This window comes from Bos javanicus, chromosome 1 (genome assembly GCF_032452875.1).
Source record: "Bos javanicus breed banteng chromosome 1, ARS-OSU_banteng_1.0, whole genome shotgun sequence".
Classification (NCBI taxonomy): domain Eukaryota; kingdom Metazoa; phylum Chordata; class Mammalia; order Artiodactyla; family Bovidae; genus Bos; species Bos javanicus.
This window is the reverse complement of record NC_083868.1, coordinates 137,096,295-137,116,769: the sequence shown is the minus strand read 5'-3', so window position 1 is coordinate 137,116,769 and position 20,475 is coordinate 137,096,295. Positions and strand designations below refer to the sequence as shown.

General features: G+C 39.0%; 1 protein-coding gene across 1 annotated transcript in view; it reads left to right on the top strand.

Moving 5' to 3' along the window:
• Positions 1 to 19,132, top strand: part of ACP3 (acid phosphatase 3) — a 58,242-nt gene extending 39,110 nt beyond the window's left edge. The window contains exon 11 of the mRNA XM_061421355.1: positions 12,574 to 19,132. Coding sequence (XP_061277339.1) covers positions 12,574 to 12,692 — 119 coding nt within the window. The 3' untranslated portion in view covers positions 12,693 to 19,132. The remainder of the gene's footprint in view (positions 1 to 12,573) is intronic.
• Positions 19,133 to 20,475: the final 1,343 nt, after the last annotated feature.

Genomic DNA, 20,475 nt, shown 5'->3' with positions numbered 1-20,475 from the left:
GTCATGTGGGAGTATTTCCACCACAGAAGTCAATGTTTACCACAATTTGGAGTTTTGTTTTGGGTTTTTTTTTTTTTTTAATCCAGTTTAGCAGAACACCACTGGTTTTAAGTCATAAAAAGTTTGTTACATGAGGTGGTCTCCAACAAAGTGAATTCCAATATTCAAACTGCTTTAAGGAAAAAGGATTCAGTTTGTTCTATATGGTCTCAAAGAGTGATGTGAGGGGCAGCAGGTAAACATTTCAGGAAGATAGTGTTCAATATTGGGAAATCTCTGGGACTGAAAGTGTCCATTGGGGTGGGTGCCCACTTGGAAGGTTGTAGGGGTTGAATGACTCTTTACAAGGACCTTCAAATTTAGCAAATAAAAGTACAGGATACCTAGATAAATTTGATAAATAGCCCTAACTACTAAATTCTTATCATTTATTTAAAAAAAAAAAAAAAAGCTAAATTCAAAGACAGTTTCGATACATGATACTGGATGCTTGGGGCTAGTGCACTGGGACGACCCAGAGGGATGGTATGGGGAGGGAGGAGGGAGGAGGGTTCAGGATGGGGAACACATGTATACCTGTGGCGGATTCATTTTGATATTTGGCAAAACTAATACAATTATGTAAAGTTTAAAAGTAAAATAAAAAAAAAACAAAGACATTAACAGTGCCCTGATAAATCCAGTAGAGGAAGCAGTACAAAACCATCAATAGGACATATATTGTGTGTACAAAATGCCTGACAAGCCTACTCATTAGAGTATTTCCATCTATGAAATTCTATTTATTCCTATGAGTAATGTTTTCACTAGTGCTAGTAGACCTAATTAACTTCATTGTCATATCAACTATATTAATCAGAGCCTTTTCTGGGAAACTCATTATAAGTCTAAGTTCCATACTATGTTACTTAAAAATAATAAAAATTTTTTTGAAAATGCTTAATTACAAAATCTTACTAATACACTTGGACTCTCCTTACTAGCACTCTCCCAACCCCACCTCAACCTCCAACTCCAGTTATCTGATAAGAAAGAGATTTACCGGTAGGAAGTTTTAGTTTCCCCTCATAAGCTTTGTCAAGTTGAGAATCTGTAGCACATAGACACATCCCCAAGATTCAGTCATGAGTCTCTTTCAGGCAGGATCCATACCTTAATCTTCCTTGAACCTTCAGTCAGTAAGCAATGTCTAGAACCTGGTGCTTTTAATCAACATTTGCTAATTGAATAAATGTTCCACCTTCCATACCTAGCCTGATTTCCATATGTCTGGGCCTAGTTGTTCAATAAAAGGGGGAGAGAAGCTATGAATGAGCCTCGAATGTAACTGCACTGTAAAGACCCACTCATTGACTATATATTCATATATTTATACCATTGTGTCTGTGTCTTTAGCCTCTGTTTCCAGCATAGTCACCTTGGCATTCTCCTGTTTCCCCACTGCCATTTAGAGTCCTTGTTCAATGATATGCCTTCCAGCACCCCTCCTCCCCCAGAGATGAGACTGTGTGATTACTATACCTTTTCTCATCCTCGTCATCATCATCAGTTTCTTAAGACATGTCTTATCATTCATTAATGACATTGGGAACGTGCTTTGGTAAACCCCAGCTCACTCATCACTCCACTCCTGTCCTCAATCTAGGCAATTCTGACAGTCATAAAAATGGCCCTACCCACACCCTTCCCACCTCACCAATACACACCCCTAGGTCAAACCAAGCACACAGTTTCTGCATTCTGATTTGCTGAATGGAGCTGAACGAAACCAACTGTCACCATTTCAAACTATGAATGTTGACATTTCTAGTCCAAACTCAGCTGTATCTTTCAATGCTACATGATAAATGTATTCATCCTTACTGGACTCTTTTCCTATTTTCTACAGGAAGGTCTTATTGATTTTATCAAACTTCTAATTCCATCTTTGCTTCTCTAATTCTCATGGGATGTCCTAAGAATAACAGAATAATCCACTTAAAACTCTCTTATGTTCTCCTGTCACTGCCTCAAAATATCTCAGTAGCTTTAACCTGCCTTTCCTACTGTTCTTCAGGAAAACATGTTCCTCCTTCAGCAACATAACTCCTCTCCTCAAATACATGATCTCACTCCTACAGTCCCCTTGGACCTCCATGAAACTCTTAGCTTCATTTTCTTCCTCTGCTCTGGGTCTGTCCCCTTTTCTATTAAGAGCACCATCAAGGGCCTGCTCCATATCACTCTCTTCAATCCCAATTTTCTCAAACTAATAATTTCCACCTATTACTCTATTTCCTTCACTCCCTCTCACTCCTGAACTATTTTGTAAAATTATATTAGTCTTCCTTCATTTCTTTGTTGAAAGTCATTCATACCTAATTCATGACTGTAGTTCAGATCATAAACTCCTTATTGCAAAATTCAGACTTATATTTAAGAAAGCAGGGGAAACACTAGACATTCAGATATGACCTAAATCAAATTCCTTATGATTATACAGAGGAAATGACAAATAGATTCAAGGGATTATATCTGATACATTGCCTGAAGAAATATGAACATAGATTTGTGACATTGTACAGGAGACAGTGATCAAGGCCATCCTCAAGAAAAAGTAATGCAAACAGGCAAAATGGTTGTCTGAGGAGGCCTTACAAATAGCTGAGAAAAGACGAGAAGCTAAAGGCAAAGGAGAAAAGGAAAGATATACCCATCTGAGTGCTGAGTTCCAAAGAATAGCAAGGAGAGATAAGAAAGCCTTCCTCAGTGGTCAATGAAAAGAATTAGAGGGAAACAAAAGAATGAGAAAGACTAGAGATCTCTTCAAGAAAATTAGAGATACCAAGGGAAAATTTCATGCAAAGATGGGCACAATAAAGGACAGAAACTATATGGACCTAGCAGAAGCAGAAATATTAAGAAGAGGTGGCAAGAATACACAGAAGAACAGTACAAAAAAGAGCTTCATGACCCAGATAACATGAAAGTTTTATCACTCACCTAGAGCCAGACATTCTGGAATAGGAAGTCAAGTGGGCCTTAGGAAGAATCACTACAAAGCTAGTGGAGGTGATGGAATTCTGGCTGAGTTATTTCGAGTCCTAAAAGATGATGCTAAAAAAAAAAAAAAATATGATGCTGTAAGTGCTGCACTCAATATGCCAGCAAATTGGGAAAACTCAGCAGTGGCCATAGGACTGGAAAAGGTCAGTTTTCATTCCAATCCCAAACAAAGGCAATGCCAAAGAATGTTCAAACTACCACACAACTGCACTCATCTCACACGCTAGCAAAGTAATGCTCAAAATTCTCCAAGCCTGGCTTCAACAGTACATGAATCAAGAACTTCCAGATGTTCAAGCAGAGAAGAAAAGCCAGAGGAACCGGAGATCAAATTGCTAACATCTGTTGGATCATAGAAAAAGCAAGAGAGTTCCAGAAAAACATCTACTTCTGCTTTATTGACTACGCCAAAGCCTTTGACTGTGTGGATCACAACAAGCTGTGGAAAATTCTTCAAGACATGGGAATACCAGACCACCTGACCTGCCTCCTGAGAAATCTGTATGCAGGTCAAAAAGCAACAGTTAGAACTGGACATGGAACAACAGACTGGTTCCAAATAGGAAAAGGTGTACGTCAAGGCTGTATATTGTCACCCTGCTTATTTAACTTATATACAGAGTACATCATGCAAAATGCTGGGTTGGATGAAGCTGGAATCAAGATTTCCAGGAGAAATATCAATAACCTCAGATATGCAGATGACACCACCCTTATGGCAGAAAGCAAAGAACTAAAGATCTTCTTGATGAAAGTGAAAGAGGAAAGTGAAAAAGAAGGCTTAAAACTCAGCATTCAAAAAACTAAGATCATGGCATCTGGTCCCATCACTTCATGGCAAATAGACGGGGAAACAATGGAAACAGTGGGAGACTTTATTTTCTTGAGCTCCAAAATCACTTCAGATGGTGAGTGCAGCCATGAAATTAAAAGATGCTTGCTCCTTGGAAGAAAAGTTATGACCAACCTGACAGCATATTAAAAAGCAGAGACATTACTTTGCCAAAAAAGGTCCGTCTAGTCAAAGCTATGGTTTTTCCAGTAGTCATGTATGGATGTGAGAATTGGACCATTAAGAAAGTTGAGCCCTAAAGAACTGATGCTTTTAAACTGTGGTGTTGGAGAAGACTCTTGAGAGTCCCTTGGACTGCAAGGAGATCCAGCCAGTCCATCCTAAAGGAGATCAGTCCTGGGTGTTCCTTGGAAGGACTGATGCTGAAGCTGAAACTCCAATACTTTGGCCACCTGATGTGAAGAACTGACTCCTTGGAAAAGACCCTGATGCTGGGAAAGATTGAAGGCAGCAGGAGAAGGGGATGACAGAGAATGAGATGGTTGGATGGCATCACTGACTTGATGGACATGAGTTTGAGCAAGCTTCGGGAGTTGGTGATGGACAAGGAAGCCTGGCGTGCTGCAGTCCATGGGGTTGCAAAGAGTTGGACACAACTGAGTGACTGAACTGAATGAACTCATGCCTAATTCAGTGGCCTCTTTTTGAAACTTTTCCTAGCAGAATCACCTATCTCCATTTTACAGGCTAGAAAATCAAACCTCAGAAAAGAATATGCCATGAGTAGTAGGGTTCAAGCCTAAAGCACTCTCCAACATCATATGTCTACTGTATCTCTTCCCTTTCCTTGCACACTCTCTAGTGAACTATTCTCTTTGGACAAATACCCCAAAATAGCATTGATGGGTCAAAGTTTATGAACACTAAGTAAACAATAGATATTTATTCGGTACCTATTTTGTACTTGATATGTGCCTAGATAGCAGTCAGTAAGTTTGCTAAGGAAACAACAGCAAGACCAGAGAATTTTTCCCTATGTGTCTTGTAAACTTTGACATGGATGTGGGGAGGCAGGCAAGGAGGACAGAGAGACAGGAGAATTCAAGAATCTCAAGCAATTAAGCATGGTGAGTACTGTAATGAAGAACACACAGGTAACTATAAAAACATATAGCAGAGGTAATTATCTGAAGTCTAAAGTATCAGAGAAATCTTTTCCATGGGAGAGATGTTTAAACAAAAACCTGAAGGAAACAAGGAATTAACCAGATGAGTGGAGAGGAGGAGAAAAGAGAATGTTATAGATGAATAGGGAAAACGTATAAAGGCCAAGAGGGTTAGGATTAGGAGCATTTTAGGAATTGAAAAAGTGTGTCTGGTGAGAGTACAATCTTTTCAATCTTCACATGCTGGAGAAGCAGGCATTAAGTGTCTTGTAGGTCAAGTTAACTAACTCTGGTCATTAAAGGGTTTTATCCAGAAGACAGATGATGTGACTAGCCTCTTGCTTTAGACAGATCTCTTTGGTTCCAGTGGGGAAAGTAGATTTAAGAAAAGTGGTTCTGAGAGGAGGAGAACAGTTGGGAGGTTGTTGAAATAATACTCCCCCAACTCCCGCAAAAAAAAAAACAAAAAACTAGTACATGTGAACGAGAAAAGCAAAAATATTTAAAGGCAGAAAAGTAGAGTAGACAGGACTTGGGGAATTATGGCACCAGGAAGAAGTTTTTGATACACACTGCCAGAATAGTTCTCAAAAGGAGATCAGTCCTGGGTGTTCATTGGAAGGACTGACACTGAAGCTGAAACTCCAATAGTTTGGCCACCTTATGCGAAGAGTTGACTCATTGGAAAAGACCCTGATGCTGGGAGGGACTGGGGGCAGGAGGAGAAGGGGACGACAGAGGATGAGATGGCTGGATGGCACCACCGACTCAATGGACGTGAGTTTGAGTGAACTCCAGGAGTTGGTGATGGACAGGGAGGCCTGGTGTGCTGAGATTCACGGGGTGGCAAAGAGTCAGACACGACTAAGCGACTGAACTGAACTGAGTACCAATTCACACTGCCTTCAGCAGCTTTCATGTGTCCCCATGTAGTAGGACATATTTTAGTCATTACCGGCACTAGACCTCTTTACAGTAAGATATAAGTAACCACTGTCTTTTCTCAGATTCCAGAACATTACTCTGTCAAACTCACAAAATCATTTACAGTACAAAGGAATGTATACTTTAAAAAATAAACATGAGGGAGAAGGAAAGCGAGGGAGAGGAAGAAACCTCTCCTTAGTCTTCTCTTTGTTCTCAGACTTTTTGTTGAGTTTCTACTGGATTGGTAACTTCCACCAACCCCCGAGATGATGGTGTTCAGGGCTCTGTCCCTGGTTTCCTCTTTCCACAGTTACCATGAACCAGAGTTATTGAAGACTCTATCTTCTTCTACCGTCCTTATTTTCATATCTATATATAGATTTTTAGACCTGTTTTTTTCCAGTTGCCTACTGATCATCTCTACCAGGATAATAATCCACCTCAATCCTACATTTGAAACAAATTTTATTATCTCCTCTACTCCAAATGGATCCTTTCCAATGTGCTTTCAATCTCACTTTGCAGCCTAATTCTTATTTATCCAACCTAGAACTCATGGGATGGCCTAGACCACAATGTCCACTTTACCAGTATATTTAGTCCATCATAAAGTCTGTCAATTCTTCTTTAGAAGTATGTCTTGAATTCCCTCATCTGCATTGTCAGGGCCACACTTCTAGTGCTGTATGTAATGCTCAGTATCTTATCAAAGGCATTTTAATAGCTATCAGGCTGAGAATATCTCCACCATCTTCCCTTTTTCCAGTTTTTCCTTTTTTTTTTTTAAAGGAAAAATTAGGCAATGTCACTTCAATGTGTAATAATTGCTGATAATTTCCATTTGCCCCATGACAAACTAGAACTAGTAAAACCTGAGCCTCAACCTACATATCTGGCCTCAACTCACCACAACCTATATTCCAGCCACATGCAACCACTCACTATTTCCCAAAGACACTCTCATGCAGTTCATTATGTCTCATGACAAAATTCTATTTACCTCAAAGTCCAACTCAAATCTTATCATTTTCTCAGAAGACTTTCCAAATTCTATCTCTTCCAAGTAGAACACTTCGTGATAATCTCAACTTTCTCTCTGTTCAAATGGCATTATCTTTTACAGCTCTATTTTACTATTACACAATCTCATGATTATCTAGTTCTCTCATTAGATATTGATCTCCTCAAGAGCAAGGATGTTGGAACCCCAGAACCCAACATACAGCTGGCCTGGCATTTGGTGTGTACTCACTGCATTATCTAGGAAGGAACAAAGGAAGGGGAAAGACTGGGAAAGTAAATGACAACATGGCCAAAAAAATTGAAAATAAATTTCCAAATACAGAAAGTCAGTCATAGACATTAATTTTAAAGAATTGTTAGCCTCTGCCTTCTTCCCTCATTTTCATTTAGTCCTTTCCTTTCTTCTTCAATTCTGTTTAGTTTCCTCCAATTTTAACTCCATCTGCAGTGCTAATGGCACTGGTCCACCAAGATCTAATTTGATTAATATTCACTTTCTTATGATACTAAGAGGCATTCTGACACGGTGAGAAAAAATACTGAAATAAGAGTTGAGAAGATATATGAGTTCTAGATCATTAATTCCTTTCATAAATATTAATTTATTTTTTATTGAAGGATAATTGTTTTATAGAATTTTGTTGTTTTCTGTCAAACTTCAACATGAGTCAGCCATAGGTATAAAAAAATTAATTAAAAAAATGTTTTTTGAGCTCCTGCTATGTGACAGATACTGTTCTAAGTGTTTGGGATACATTCATGAACAAAAAAGACAAAGGTTCTTGACCTTATGATGCATACATTCTGTTAGAAGGAAAGAGAGATGGATAATGAATAATAAACGTAGTAAATAAGTACTTTGGAAGGTGAGGATCACAAGTGACAAGTGGGGATGGGTGTGGGGAGAAGGCATATAGGTTGCATTTTTAAACAGAAAGTCTTCATTGAGAAGATAAGATCTGAGCAAGGAAAGTGATGGAGTTACCTGGTACAGGGATTTGTGAGAGGAGTGTCTTCAGTTCAGTTCAGTCACTTAGTCGTGTCCGACTTCTTGTGACCCCATGAACCCCAGCATGCCAGGCCTCCTTGTCTATCATCAATTCCCGAAGTTTACCCAAACTTGTGTCCAATGAGTCGGTGATGCCATCCAACCATTTCATCCTCTGTCATCCCCTTATCCTCCTGCCTTCAATCTTTACCAACATCAGGGTCTTTTCGAATGAGACAGCTATTCGCATCAGGTGGCCAAAGTATTGGAGTTTCAGCTTCAGCATCAGTTCTTCCAATGAACACCCTGGATTGATCTCCTTTAGGATGGACTGGTTGGATCTCCTTACAGTCCAAGGGACTCTCAAGAGTCTTCTCCAACACCACAGTTCAAAAGCATCAATTCTTCATCGCTCAGCTTTCTTCACAGTCCAACTCTCACATCCATACATGACTATGGAAAAACCATAGCCTTGACTAGACGGACCTTTGTTGGCAAAAAATGTCTCTGCTTTTTAATATGCTGTCTAGGTTGGTCATAACTTTCCTTCCAAGGAGTAAGCATCTTTTAATTTCATGGCTGCAATCACCATCTGCAATGATTTTGGAGCCCAGAAAAATAAAGTCAGCCACTGTTTTCACTGTTTCCCCATCTATTTGCCATGAAGTGATGGGACTGGATGCCATGATCTCAGTTTTCTGAATGTTGAGCTTTAAGCCAACTTTTTCACTTTCCTCTTTTACTTTCATCAAGAAGCTCTTTAGTTCTTCTTCACTTTCTGCCATAAGGGTGGTGTCATCTGCATATCTGAGGTTATTGATATTTCTCCCAGAAATCTTGATTCCAGCTGTGCTTCCTCCAGTCCAGTGTTTCTCATGATGTACTCTGCATATAAGTTAAATAAGCAGGGTGACAGTATACAGCCTTGACTTACTCCTTTTCCTATTTAGAACCAGTCTGTTGTTCCATGTCCAGTTCTAACTGTTGCTTCCTGACCTGCATACAGGTTTCTCAAGAGGCAGGTCAGGTGGTCTGATATTCCCATCTCTTTCAGTATTTTCCACAGCTTATTATGGTCCACACAGTCAAAGGCTTTGGCATAGTCAATAAAGCAGAAATAGATGTTTTTCTGGAACTCTCTTGCTTTTACAATGATCCAGTGAATGTTGGCAATTTGATCTCTGGTTCCTCTGCCTTTTCTAAAACAAGCTTGAACATCTGGAAGTTCACTGTTCATGTATTGCTGAAGCCTGGCTTGGAGAATTTTGAGCATTACTTTACTAGTGTGTGAGATGAGTGCAATTGTGCGGTAGTTTGAGCATTCTTTGGCATTGCCTTTCTTTGGGACTGGAATGAAAACTGACCTTTTCCAGAGAAGAGTGTCTAGGCAATGCTAAAACTATAGCAAAGGAGGTAAAGTAGAGAATGCCAGGAATGTTTAAGCAACAAAAAGGCATGTGCGGCCAAAAGAGAGTAAGTAAAGAAGAGTTTAGGAGAGGAAATCCAAGAGGCTAATATAGAGCCTTGTAAACTATTATCATCAGGATTTTGACTTTCATTCTGAGTGAGATAAGCATTCATTGCAGGCTGTAAGTAGAGGAGTGGCATGATTTGATTTGAAGCCATGTGGCTTCTGTGTTAAAAACAGATTGTGGGTGAGAAAGGATAGAAGCTAGGAAGAAGTTGGAGGTACTTATCCCACAAAAATTTTGGTGGTTCAAAACAGACCGGTGGCTGAAAAAGGGAGCAATCACTGGTTTGCGGATATAGTTGTTGGTAGGACCACAGGATTTCCTGACATATTCGGGATAGGATGTGAAAGAAAGGGAGGAGTCAAGGGAGACTCCAAGATTTGTGGACTGAGACTCTAGAAGTAGGAAATATTCATCAACTGAAGTGGGAGGACTGTGGGAACAACACACTTAGCGAGGGAGATCATGGGGAGTTTGGGGACTAGAAGTTCAGTTTTGGACTTGTTCAGACTGAAATGACTATTAGATGTCCCAGCTAATGTGTTGAATACACAGTTGGATATATAAACCTTGAATTTTGGGAAGATTAAAATTTGGAAGTCGTTAGTGAATCAGTCAGTCAGTTCACTCTCTCAGTTGTGTCTGACTCTTCATAACCCCATGACTGTAGCATGCCAGGCCTCCCTGTCCATCACCAACTCCCAGAACTAGCTCACCAACTAACACCAACTCGTGTCTGTAGAGTTGGTGATGCCATCCAACCATCTCATTCTCTGTTGTCCCCTTCTCCTCCCACCTTCAGTCTTTCCCAGCATCAGGGTCTTTTCAAATGGGTCAGCTCTTTGCATCAGGTGGCCAAAGGATTGGAGTTTCAGCTTCAGCATCAGTCCTTCCAACAAGTATTCAGTACTGATTTCCTTTAGGATTGACTGGTTGGATCTCCTTGCAGTCCAAGGGACTTTCAAGAGTCTTCTCCAACATCACACTTCAAAATCATCAATTTTCGGTGGTCCAACTCTCACATCCATAGATGACTACAGGAAAAATCAGAGCTTTGACTAGATGAACTGTTGTCGGCAAAGTTATGTCTCTGCTTTTTAGAGAATTAATGAATCAGATCAGATCAGTCTCTCAGTCATGTCTGACTCTTTGCAACCCCATGAATTGCAGCACGCCAGGCCTCCCTGTCCATCACCAACTCTCAGAGTTCACTGAGACTCCCGTCCATCGAGTCAGTGATGCCATCCAGCCATCTCATCCTCTGTCGTCCCCTTCTCCTCTTGCCCCCAATCCCTCCCAGCATCAGAGTCTTTTCCAATGAGTCAACTCTTCGAATGAGGTGGCCAAAGTACTGGAGTTTCAGCTTTAGCGTCAGTCCTTCCAAAGAAATCCCAGGACTGATCTCCTTCAGAATGGACTGGTTGGATCTCCTTGCAGTCCAAGGGACTCTCAAGAGTCTTCTCCAACACCACAGTTCAAAAGCATCAATTCTTCAGCGCTCAGCCTTCTTCACAGTTGGTTTTAAACCCATAAGACTGATAAGATGTCATGTATTTCAACCCAAATACAATTACCTGCTTACCTTAATCTCTCTGCTTCTCATTTTCTTCATCTCTGTAATGATAAGGTTAGGTTAAATAAGAGATTTTCAGCTGTTTTCCATAGAACACTAGTGTTCTGTGGACAGGACTACCAGGATGTGAGAGATGTTTGCTCTCCTATTACCTAAGCCAACAAACAATCTCATACTTTTACAATGAAAATCAGATATACATTTAGAGATGGTGCAAGCTGATTTTTATAATATATATATATATACTATAATGGACTAGGGTATTGTTGGGTGAGAGGATAGCTTTCCAGATGAAATAATGAATAGCATCTCATGAAAAAACAACTACATATATCTGCTTCATGACTGGTCAGCTATCAAAGGGACATGTGTAAATAAGTGTACAAAATAACTATAACATCCGTTCAGTTCAGTTCAGTCGCTCAGTCATGTCCAACTCTTTGCAACCCTATACACTGCAGCACGCCAGGCCTCCCTGTCCATCACCAACTCCCAGAGCCTACCAAAACTCATGTCCATTGAGTCGGTGATGCCATCCAACCATCTCACCCTCTGTCTCCCCCTTCTCCTGCCCTCAATCTTTCCCAGTATCAGAGTCTTTTCAAATGAGTCAGCTCTTCGCATCAGGTGGCCAAAGACTGGAGTTTCAGCTTCAACATCAGTCCTTCCAATAAACACCCAGGACTGATCTCCTTTAGAATGGACTGGTTGGATCTCCTTGCAGTCCAAGGGACTCTCACGAGTCTTCTCCAACACCACAGTTCAAAAGCATCAGTTCTTTAGGGCTCAGCTTTCTCTACAGTCCAACTCTCACATCCATACATGATCACTGGAAAAACCATAGCCTGGACTAGATGGACCTTTGTTGACAAAGTAATGTCTCTGCTTTTTAATATGCTGTCTAGGTTGGTCATAACTTTCCTTCCAAGGAATAAGCATATTTTAACTTCATGGCTACAATCACCATCTTCAGTGATTTAGTTATCCTAAAAATGCTTACCATACTCAGTATGTGCTCAAGGTTTCCTCTTTAAAAGATATTTACTGAAAATCGAATTCAGAGAGCAAAAGTTGATATTCTATTTCTTTTAGACCCAGTTAATGATTGCAGTTGAGTATTCAGAATGCCTTTGACTCTGACACCATGAACAACTAATTTTAACTGTAGAAAAATGTGCAAAAAATGCATGAAGTTATTGCTGAAGGAGAACCTTAGAAATACTTCAGTTGATTACCCTCACTTTATAGTGGAAGAATATGTGTGTGCTCAGTCACTCAGTTGTGTCCGAGTCTTTGTGACTCCATGGACTGTAGCCCACCAGAACTGAGGCCCAAATGTCAAAGGTCATGCTGGAACTGGAACATAGGTCATTTCCTGACTCTTAGTCTGGTGCTTTTTTCATCTTACTATGCTGTATGAAAAATACTATTTCATGGCTGCTTTAGAAATGCCACTGACATTTTAAATGAAGGCAGAAACCAACACTGATGTGTAATCTTCATATTTTCCTGATACATTAATTTTATGATCTTCATGTTTTCCCAATCCTTTATTTTACACTAATGTTCTTCCTATTTTCTCACAGTTCTAAGGATCATCCTTGCCATCATCTTTTGCCTGGTGTCTGGTATCCTAATGGTGCTGCTGTTTATCCTCATCCGCCATGGGCCCTGCTGGCAGAGAGACTCCTATGGAAACATATGAACAGATGGCTGAATAAGGGAAGACATGCCAGGCCAACCCCCTGTGATGCAGCATTCAAAGGACAGGCTTCCACCTTGTGGGCATTGTGCTGCCCTTTGAATTTGCCTAGAGAAGGGTCTGAATTCACAGCAACCCAGGGACAGCCACCCAATGCATTGATGAATGAACACCCAAATTACTTAGGTCTTCTCATTGTTGTACTCATCCTGGTACAGGCTTCTCATTCAGCTAGAAGGAAATTCTTCTGCAACAGATAATTGTATTCTCTGGCACCAATGTCCAGAGGAAAATAAGAAGTGAAACTCCAATCAGCATTTTGCCTCCAAAGAGCAGAAAATTACAAGGGATGACAAAGACACAGATTAAAGATTTGATAATAGGAAAAATTAGACTAGAAATAGTATTATATAGGGCTTCCCTGATAGCTCAGTTAGTTAAGAGTCCACCTGTAATGCAGGAGACTGTGGTTTGATTCCTGGGCCATGAAGATCCACTGGAGAAGGGACAGGCTACCCACTCCAGTATTCTTGGGCTTCCATTGTGGCTCAGCTGGTAAAGAATCTGCCTGCAATGCGGGAGACCTAGGTTTGATCCCTGGGTTGGGAAGATCCCCTGGAGAAGGGAAAGGCTACCCACTCCAGTATTCTGGCCTGGAGAATTCTATGGACTATATAGTCCATGGGATTGCAAAGAATTGGACACGAATGAGTGACTTTCACTTTCACTTTTTCAGGAGGATTCTTAAAAAATAAGACTCAATCAGAAGGTATACAAAAATTTCTTCTTTAACTCTTAAGTAGGTTTGCACACTTCTGGAAAGAAAACCCCACAGTGTTTGATAGCTGACAGATTTCTCTGTGTGTGTCTGCCTATTCATACACTTACACACTCATGTCTACAGGGAATATGCCTTAGGTGTTTCATTCTCAGAAACTATAATAGCAACTACTTAAGCTGTTGATAATGTAGCTCATCATTTTCCTCACAATTTGTATAATGGGAAAAAACTAGAACATTCCCATAGCCATGGTTCTTTTTTTTTTTTTTACCTCCACTATTAGAGCTAGATATTTGTAGTTTTGATGTCCTTATTTCATTTCAAAAGTAAGAGATTTTATTTTGATAAGGGCTACTCATGGTTATGATGAAATAATAATGTATTTTAATTTTAATTGCTACAAATATATCTGAATTTCTCAAATGATGATATTGAAAGGAAAATGCACAGTAGGATGATAACCCACTTTCTCAGCTCTGCACTGGCTTTAGGCCATCAACTTGGAACACGTTCTTTTACATAACTTAAACATTGGTTTCATAATCTAAAACTGAAGAGTCTAGACTAAATGAACATAGAAGTCACTTCTAGTTCTCATGTTCTATATATAATTTTTTTTATCATTTTATGTTATGCATTGATCATTGCCCAAGCAAGCACTTTTATAAATGGTACCATTGTACTAAGCCTGAAATTTATTCTAAGCAACTTTATTTTGTGCTGAGCCTCCTATCATGGGAAATTCAATCTCATTCATGGTAGGGTTCTTCACTTCCTCAGGTACTACTTAAAGTCCCAGAGTGTACCTAGTGGGACAGAAACTCCACTCATAACCCACCCCATCTCATAGTCTAAGGAGTATTTCTTTCTCCTTGGATCCCACAAATTTCACCTACTAAAATTCAAGCACTTAACTCTCTCATTCCCACTTTCTACATAATTCTAAGCCAAGACTATCACAAACAAAAGCCTTAGAAGGAGTTGTCATTTCTTGCCTCATATCTGCTGCTCCCTGCTGCAATGCAAAGGGCTCAAAGACAAAGAAATGCAAGATCTGGCTACATTCTCAGCTTGTGAAAGGGAAAAACATCCATAGACAACCCAAAACCTACTATTGGACACTGCACTGCCTTTCAGAGAGATGAGATCCAGCTCCACCAACCAGAACACGGGCATAAGTCCCCCCAGCCAGAAAACCATCAGAGGACACAAACTCCTTTTCCTGTAGAAAACTGGGCTTGTGAAAATTTGCAGCATTGATACTTCTGCAAAACATAAGCAAGAAAACGGCAGAATATATTATGAGAGGGCACTGTGACTTACGGAAAGCCTTTTCTCAGCCCTGGCAGCTCTGAACTAAATCAGAACCCTGCTTACGCAGCAGGAAGGTCACAAAGCCGTAAACATCTTTCTTCTCTGAATAGGCTAGCTTATAAAGAAAGTAATTGTATCGAGCAGATAACAACGTGGAACACAGTGGGAAGAGAAGAGAGTCTGGAGCAGAACAGAGTTGGAACTGAAGAGCTGGGAGAAGAAAAATTATTTATTTTTAAGGAGTTTGTATATAAGCATTTACTCAGACACAAACCATAGTCCAGGTCTTAATACTTCTTAATACCAGAAAAGGATGGAAAAGGGAGAAAATACCTCCCCTTTTTGCAATAGAAATGTCATCAAAAAGTATTGGTTTATTTTCTTTGTTCCTTTTATTAGCAAAGCTAGAGTGTTGCTGTTATTTGCTGGCTTGACAGAAATGGAATCAAAACTTTCACTGAATAGCCAGCCTTCTATTCTTCAGCCAAATACTGAATCAACAGACCAGCTTTTGCAACAGCTTGGTTTAATGATCCTAGACAGTTACTGTTCACGTCAGTACTGGGTCACAAAAAGGAAAGAGGGAGAATAGAAAGCAGCATTAGGAGAGAAATGAAATTTGCACTTTGAAGGTTGTTTGGGTTAGTATCAAATCAGTTCCTCCAGGAGGTAGGACTGGAATTACTAAGCTTCCTACTTCATATCTTTTGTAGTTATTTCATGTGTTGCAAAAATTAATAGTTTGTAAAATCTCTATCCTTATTTAACAGAGTGCATTCAACTATTCTCAATAAATCATTTTATGATCTTTATAACTTCTTTGGACACTTTGATTTATTGATACTTAAAACTGTAAGTGACTCTACCTATCAAACATAGCAAGGTTTTGATGCAAAATCAAGTAAGTGTTAGTTGCTCAGTTGTGTCTGACTCTTTGTGACCCACCAGGCTCCTCAGTCCATGGAATTCTCCAGGCAAGATCACTAGAGTGGGTAACCATTCTTTTCTCTAGAGGATCTTCCCAATCCAGGGATCAAACCCTGGTCTCCTGAATTGCAGGCAGGTAAGTAGCCTCCTGAGGCTTGTTAGGATCCAGGGGTACTGCATGGTTCACTCTGGCCCCTCAGTGGCAGAGCTGAAGTTCAACCCTCACAGTCCAAGTTGCTAGAGGCTTGAGTGATCCCCAGGGAGGCAAGTTAACAATGATGACTTTTGAAAAGGATTTGCATTCTGAGCTAGAGGGAATCAGACTTTCTTTGAGAACATTTAAGTCACCACTCCCTGCCATCTGGTTTGTGTTACTTAATTCCCCATCTTCCAGGAAACTTGCAGTAGAAGATGTTCAAGGCCACAGTCATGAAAAGACAACAGCAAGGAATGGTTGGGTGCCCTTTTCTACAAAAACTATTCTAAAAATCTGAAACTACATAACTGAAATGCCTCAAGTCAACGAGGACTCTTACAAGCAACGTTTTGTTGTTGTTCAGTCACTCAGTCATGTCTGACTCTTTGAGACTCCATGGGCTGCAGCATGCCAGGCTTCTCTGCCCTTCACTGTCTCACAGAGTTTGCTCAAACTCATGTCCATTGAATCAGTGACGTCATCCAACCATCTCATCCCCTTCACCTCCTGCCTTCAATCTTTCCCAGCATCAGGGTCTTTTCCAATGAGCTGGCTCTTCACATCAGGTGGCCAAAGTATTGGAGCTTCAGCTTCAGCATCAGTCCTTCCGATGAATATTCAGGGTTGATTTCTCTTAGGATTGATCTGTTTGATCTCCTTGCTGTCTCTCAAGATTCTTCCCCAGCACCACAGTTCGAAAGCAAACTTTAATGAGGGTGTTTTTGTGATAAACGTTGACTAGATAGTGAGCTATGTAGTTCTCTTTCAGTACGTTGATAACTGAGTGCCTTTTGGTCATTTTTTACTTAAAAGTCCCCTTGAGTCAAGTTGGGGGAGTGATAAAAAGTTAAGCAAAAAGAAAAAAAATTAAAGCTGAAGAGAGAAAAAGAGAGAGAGAGATCATTTAAACATGTTTAGAGATAAAACTACCTATCCTTTTAATGGGTTGTTACCACCATTAGCTGCTCATGTGTATTCATCTGCTCACTTCTTAAAATACTAGGAGATTGTTCCCAAAGTTGAACTAGGTTTTCCCCCTTCCCCAAGACATCTTTTACCAAATGGAAAAACAGGTGAATGAGTTAAGGAATGAAATGGAGGGAAGACAATGAAAGAGCCAACAGCTTTCAGGACCTGATATGTTAATCTACCTGATATCAAGTAGGCCTGGACTCTGGGTACAAGTCAATGATAATGTGATAAAGTTACTCAAACACTAAAAGTATAGTCATTTTACTTTTAAAAAAAAATATGAAAATGCTCTTTTTACTCCACTTCAACCCTATACAGCTTAATTTCCATTGATTTTGGGTTATTTTACAGTTTCACTTCCCTTTTGTCATTTATTTGATTTCATTAGAAAAAGACAACTTACTTTCCACTTCTGTTATTCGTAATTTAGGCTACAAATGGGCTGGAACTGAGGGAAACTGCAGATGGGGGTAAATCACAATTGCTATTGTTTAAAACTACAGACCCTTGACCCTTTTGAGGAGATATTTTATCGAATTTTAATTTAAAAATATAGTTTTATAAAATTGACATTGCTAAGAATAAAACACTAGTCAAGGCCTTTTCTATGTTGAGAAAATGTATAAAAAAGTGTGAAAGAGTTACATTATTTGTCTTTCTTTCATTTAAAAATCCCTAATATAAATTTTTAGTAGAACTTTAACCAGAAGTAACTTCTGAATGAGCAAGGAAAGAGGTGACCATGGCTAGTAGAACTTGTATGTTAAATGAAGTAGTTTACTTTGTTAAAGTAAGTAGTTTAGAGCATGGACTTTAAAATCCAAAAGACCTTTAAAGGCTTTGTGACTGACTTTCTGGTGAAAAGACACTGGGAAAGCTAAATAACTTCTCTAAAGTCTTGGGCTCTTTGCCTATAAAATAAGGATAAATATAGCATCTTATTTTACATGGTTGTGATGAAAATTAAATGAGATGATGCATTAAAGTCCTTAGCACAGTATGCAAAGTAACTACTCAATAAACAATAGATATGATAGGATGATATATGACATATAAAACTTCTCTGAAAACTGGCCCAAAATTAACCAGAATTTTGAGTTAACTAGAGTATCTTTTTCTTGGTCATTTGAGAGAGTATAGAAAATCTTAATAACAAATTAATAATTTGGGGGATAAAATGCTAAAAATAATGATTTGCACATTTTACTTGTTCTAAAGGAAACCATCTTTTTTGATTTCTCACTATTATTATTCATCAGGGGCATTTTTGCAAAACTTGATTTAGAGCCAGTTTAGTTGCTGACAGAGATATAAATTCAGGAATGAAAATGATTTCATTTTAATATTTGTAAAAAAAAATCTCAAACTGTTTCACATATAGAAACAAAGTTTTCTAATAGTTACATAGTTTTCCAATAATTGATACTGACATGTAGTCACATAGGTTAATGAAATACACATTAGAGAAAATATATGTTTTCTAAAATTATATATTTTAAAAAGGTAAGGATGATTTAATGATGTGGTAAATTTTCAAAGACTTCTTTAATCCAAGCTCTCTATACGATTTTTGAAAAATTCTGTTAGATCATAAACTAAGCTTATAGATGGGAACTACCTGTTGGAAATTCCTCAGTGTGGAAATGTTAATAATCCTCAGGAAAAACTTAACTCTCCAACTTCTAAATAGCTATTACTGTATACATTTTCCCTCTGCTGGAAATCAGTATTTAACATATTGTAAGTCTCCTAAAACCACCTGTGACCCCCATAGGCCTGTTTTCCTCCACCTGCTGATACTAATGATCATTGCTACATAATTTGTATTCTGGTCATAGCAGAAAATCTTAGATTTCGCAAGGAATACAGAGGAAGCAGCAGAAGAAAATCTAATTTGTCTATTCCATTGGCTCAAAGTACACCATTTCACCTACAAATAAAAACAGGCATTGATTATTCTTAGAAAATCTTGGACTTTGTTTCCAGGTAGATGTGTGTTCCAGTTCAAATTCTAACTAGCACTTACTTAATTGGGAGACTTTGGGCAGGTCCTATAAGCTCTCTGAAACTTGAAGACTTTCCCCATCTGTACAAAACAGGTAACAGTAGGTTGTAGCACAGAGTAGAGCTTATGGTAAATCCCTGACGCACAGGAATGACCTCCCTGTAACTCTCTTTTGATCTCTCATGCCTATCTGAACTCCTATTTTCCAAATAGTTATATTAAAAAAAATATGTTGCTGTTGTTGCTTAGTCGTTGAATTGTGTCTGAGTCTATTGCAACCCTATGGACTGTAACCTGCCAGGCCCCTCTGTTCATGGAATTTCCCAGGCAAGAATACTAGAATGGGCTGCCATTTCCTTCTCCAGGGGATCTTCCCGACCCAGGGCTGGAACACACATCTCCTTCATTGGCAGGAGGATTCTTCACAACTGAGTCACCAGGGAAGCCTAAACAAATGTCTGACTACTTGCGACCCCATGTATTACAGCCCTCCAGGCTCCTCTGTCCACGGGATTCTTCAGGCAAGAATACTAGAGAGGGCTGCCATGCCTACTTCAGGAGATCTTCCTGACCCAGGGATCAAACGCACATGTCCTGCATTGCAGGCAGATTTTTTTACCTCTGAGCCACTGGAGGAACCCCATTAGAGATTAGAGGTCTTCAATTTTACACCCATGAAAGAAATAAAAAACATTCAACAAAATTCTGATTTTACCCATGCTTATTATTCTAATTTTTAAAAATGAAACAATGGCTAGAAAGTCTTTTCCAAGTTTTTTTTCTTTTTCTTTTTTGGGGTGGGGGTTGGGGGAGCCTTTCCTTTGCTGATAATCTAATATTTGTTTAAACATGTGTAATCCAACACTGCCCCCAAATGTTACATAATTTATTTTTAGAATTAAGGAGATAAATTAGAATTTTTGAATTTGCTTTTGAATTCAAATTAGAATTAAGAGAGTAAAAAATATATAAGGAAGAGAGGAAGTTAACACTTTTGGAACATGAATGGTGCTTACTAAAGGTTAGTTTCCTTTTGCCCTTCTTTCAGGGTTTTTAAATAGTATTAATTTACTCCTGTTTTGAAACTTGAAGATTTGGCTCATTTAAACCACCTCCCTCTCCTTTATCCGATTTTTGAGTTTATGAGCTTGACTCTTCTATTATATACATTTATAACATTAACTAATATTGATTCATCATTAGAATATTTTGATTCTTAATTCTCAAAACAACTGTAGTTGATATGTATATTAATTTTATCTCATTAATAAGGAATTAAGATTCACAGGTTAAGTAGCTACTAAGTGGTAGAATTGGGAATTGAACATTTACAAGACAGAGCAATGATAAAAGAAAAAATATATGTTCCTAAGTGATTGAATACATTGTCAGAATGTATAGGGTAAAAACTGGTACCTTACTTGCCATAAGGAAATGCCTGTTTCTTCCTAGTACAGTGTGCTGCTTTCAATTCTCAAAGGTTGTTGGACAGGCAGGCCTGCAATAGACCCAAAGTGACTGTAACATTTTTTTTGAAATTTGGTGGCTGCAGTGACTAGAACAACTAACAAAAGTAAGTTACTTTTGTATT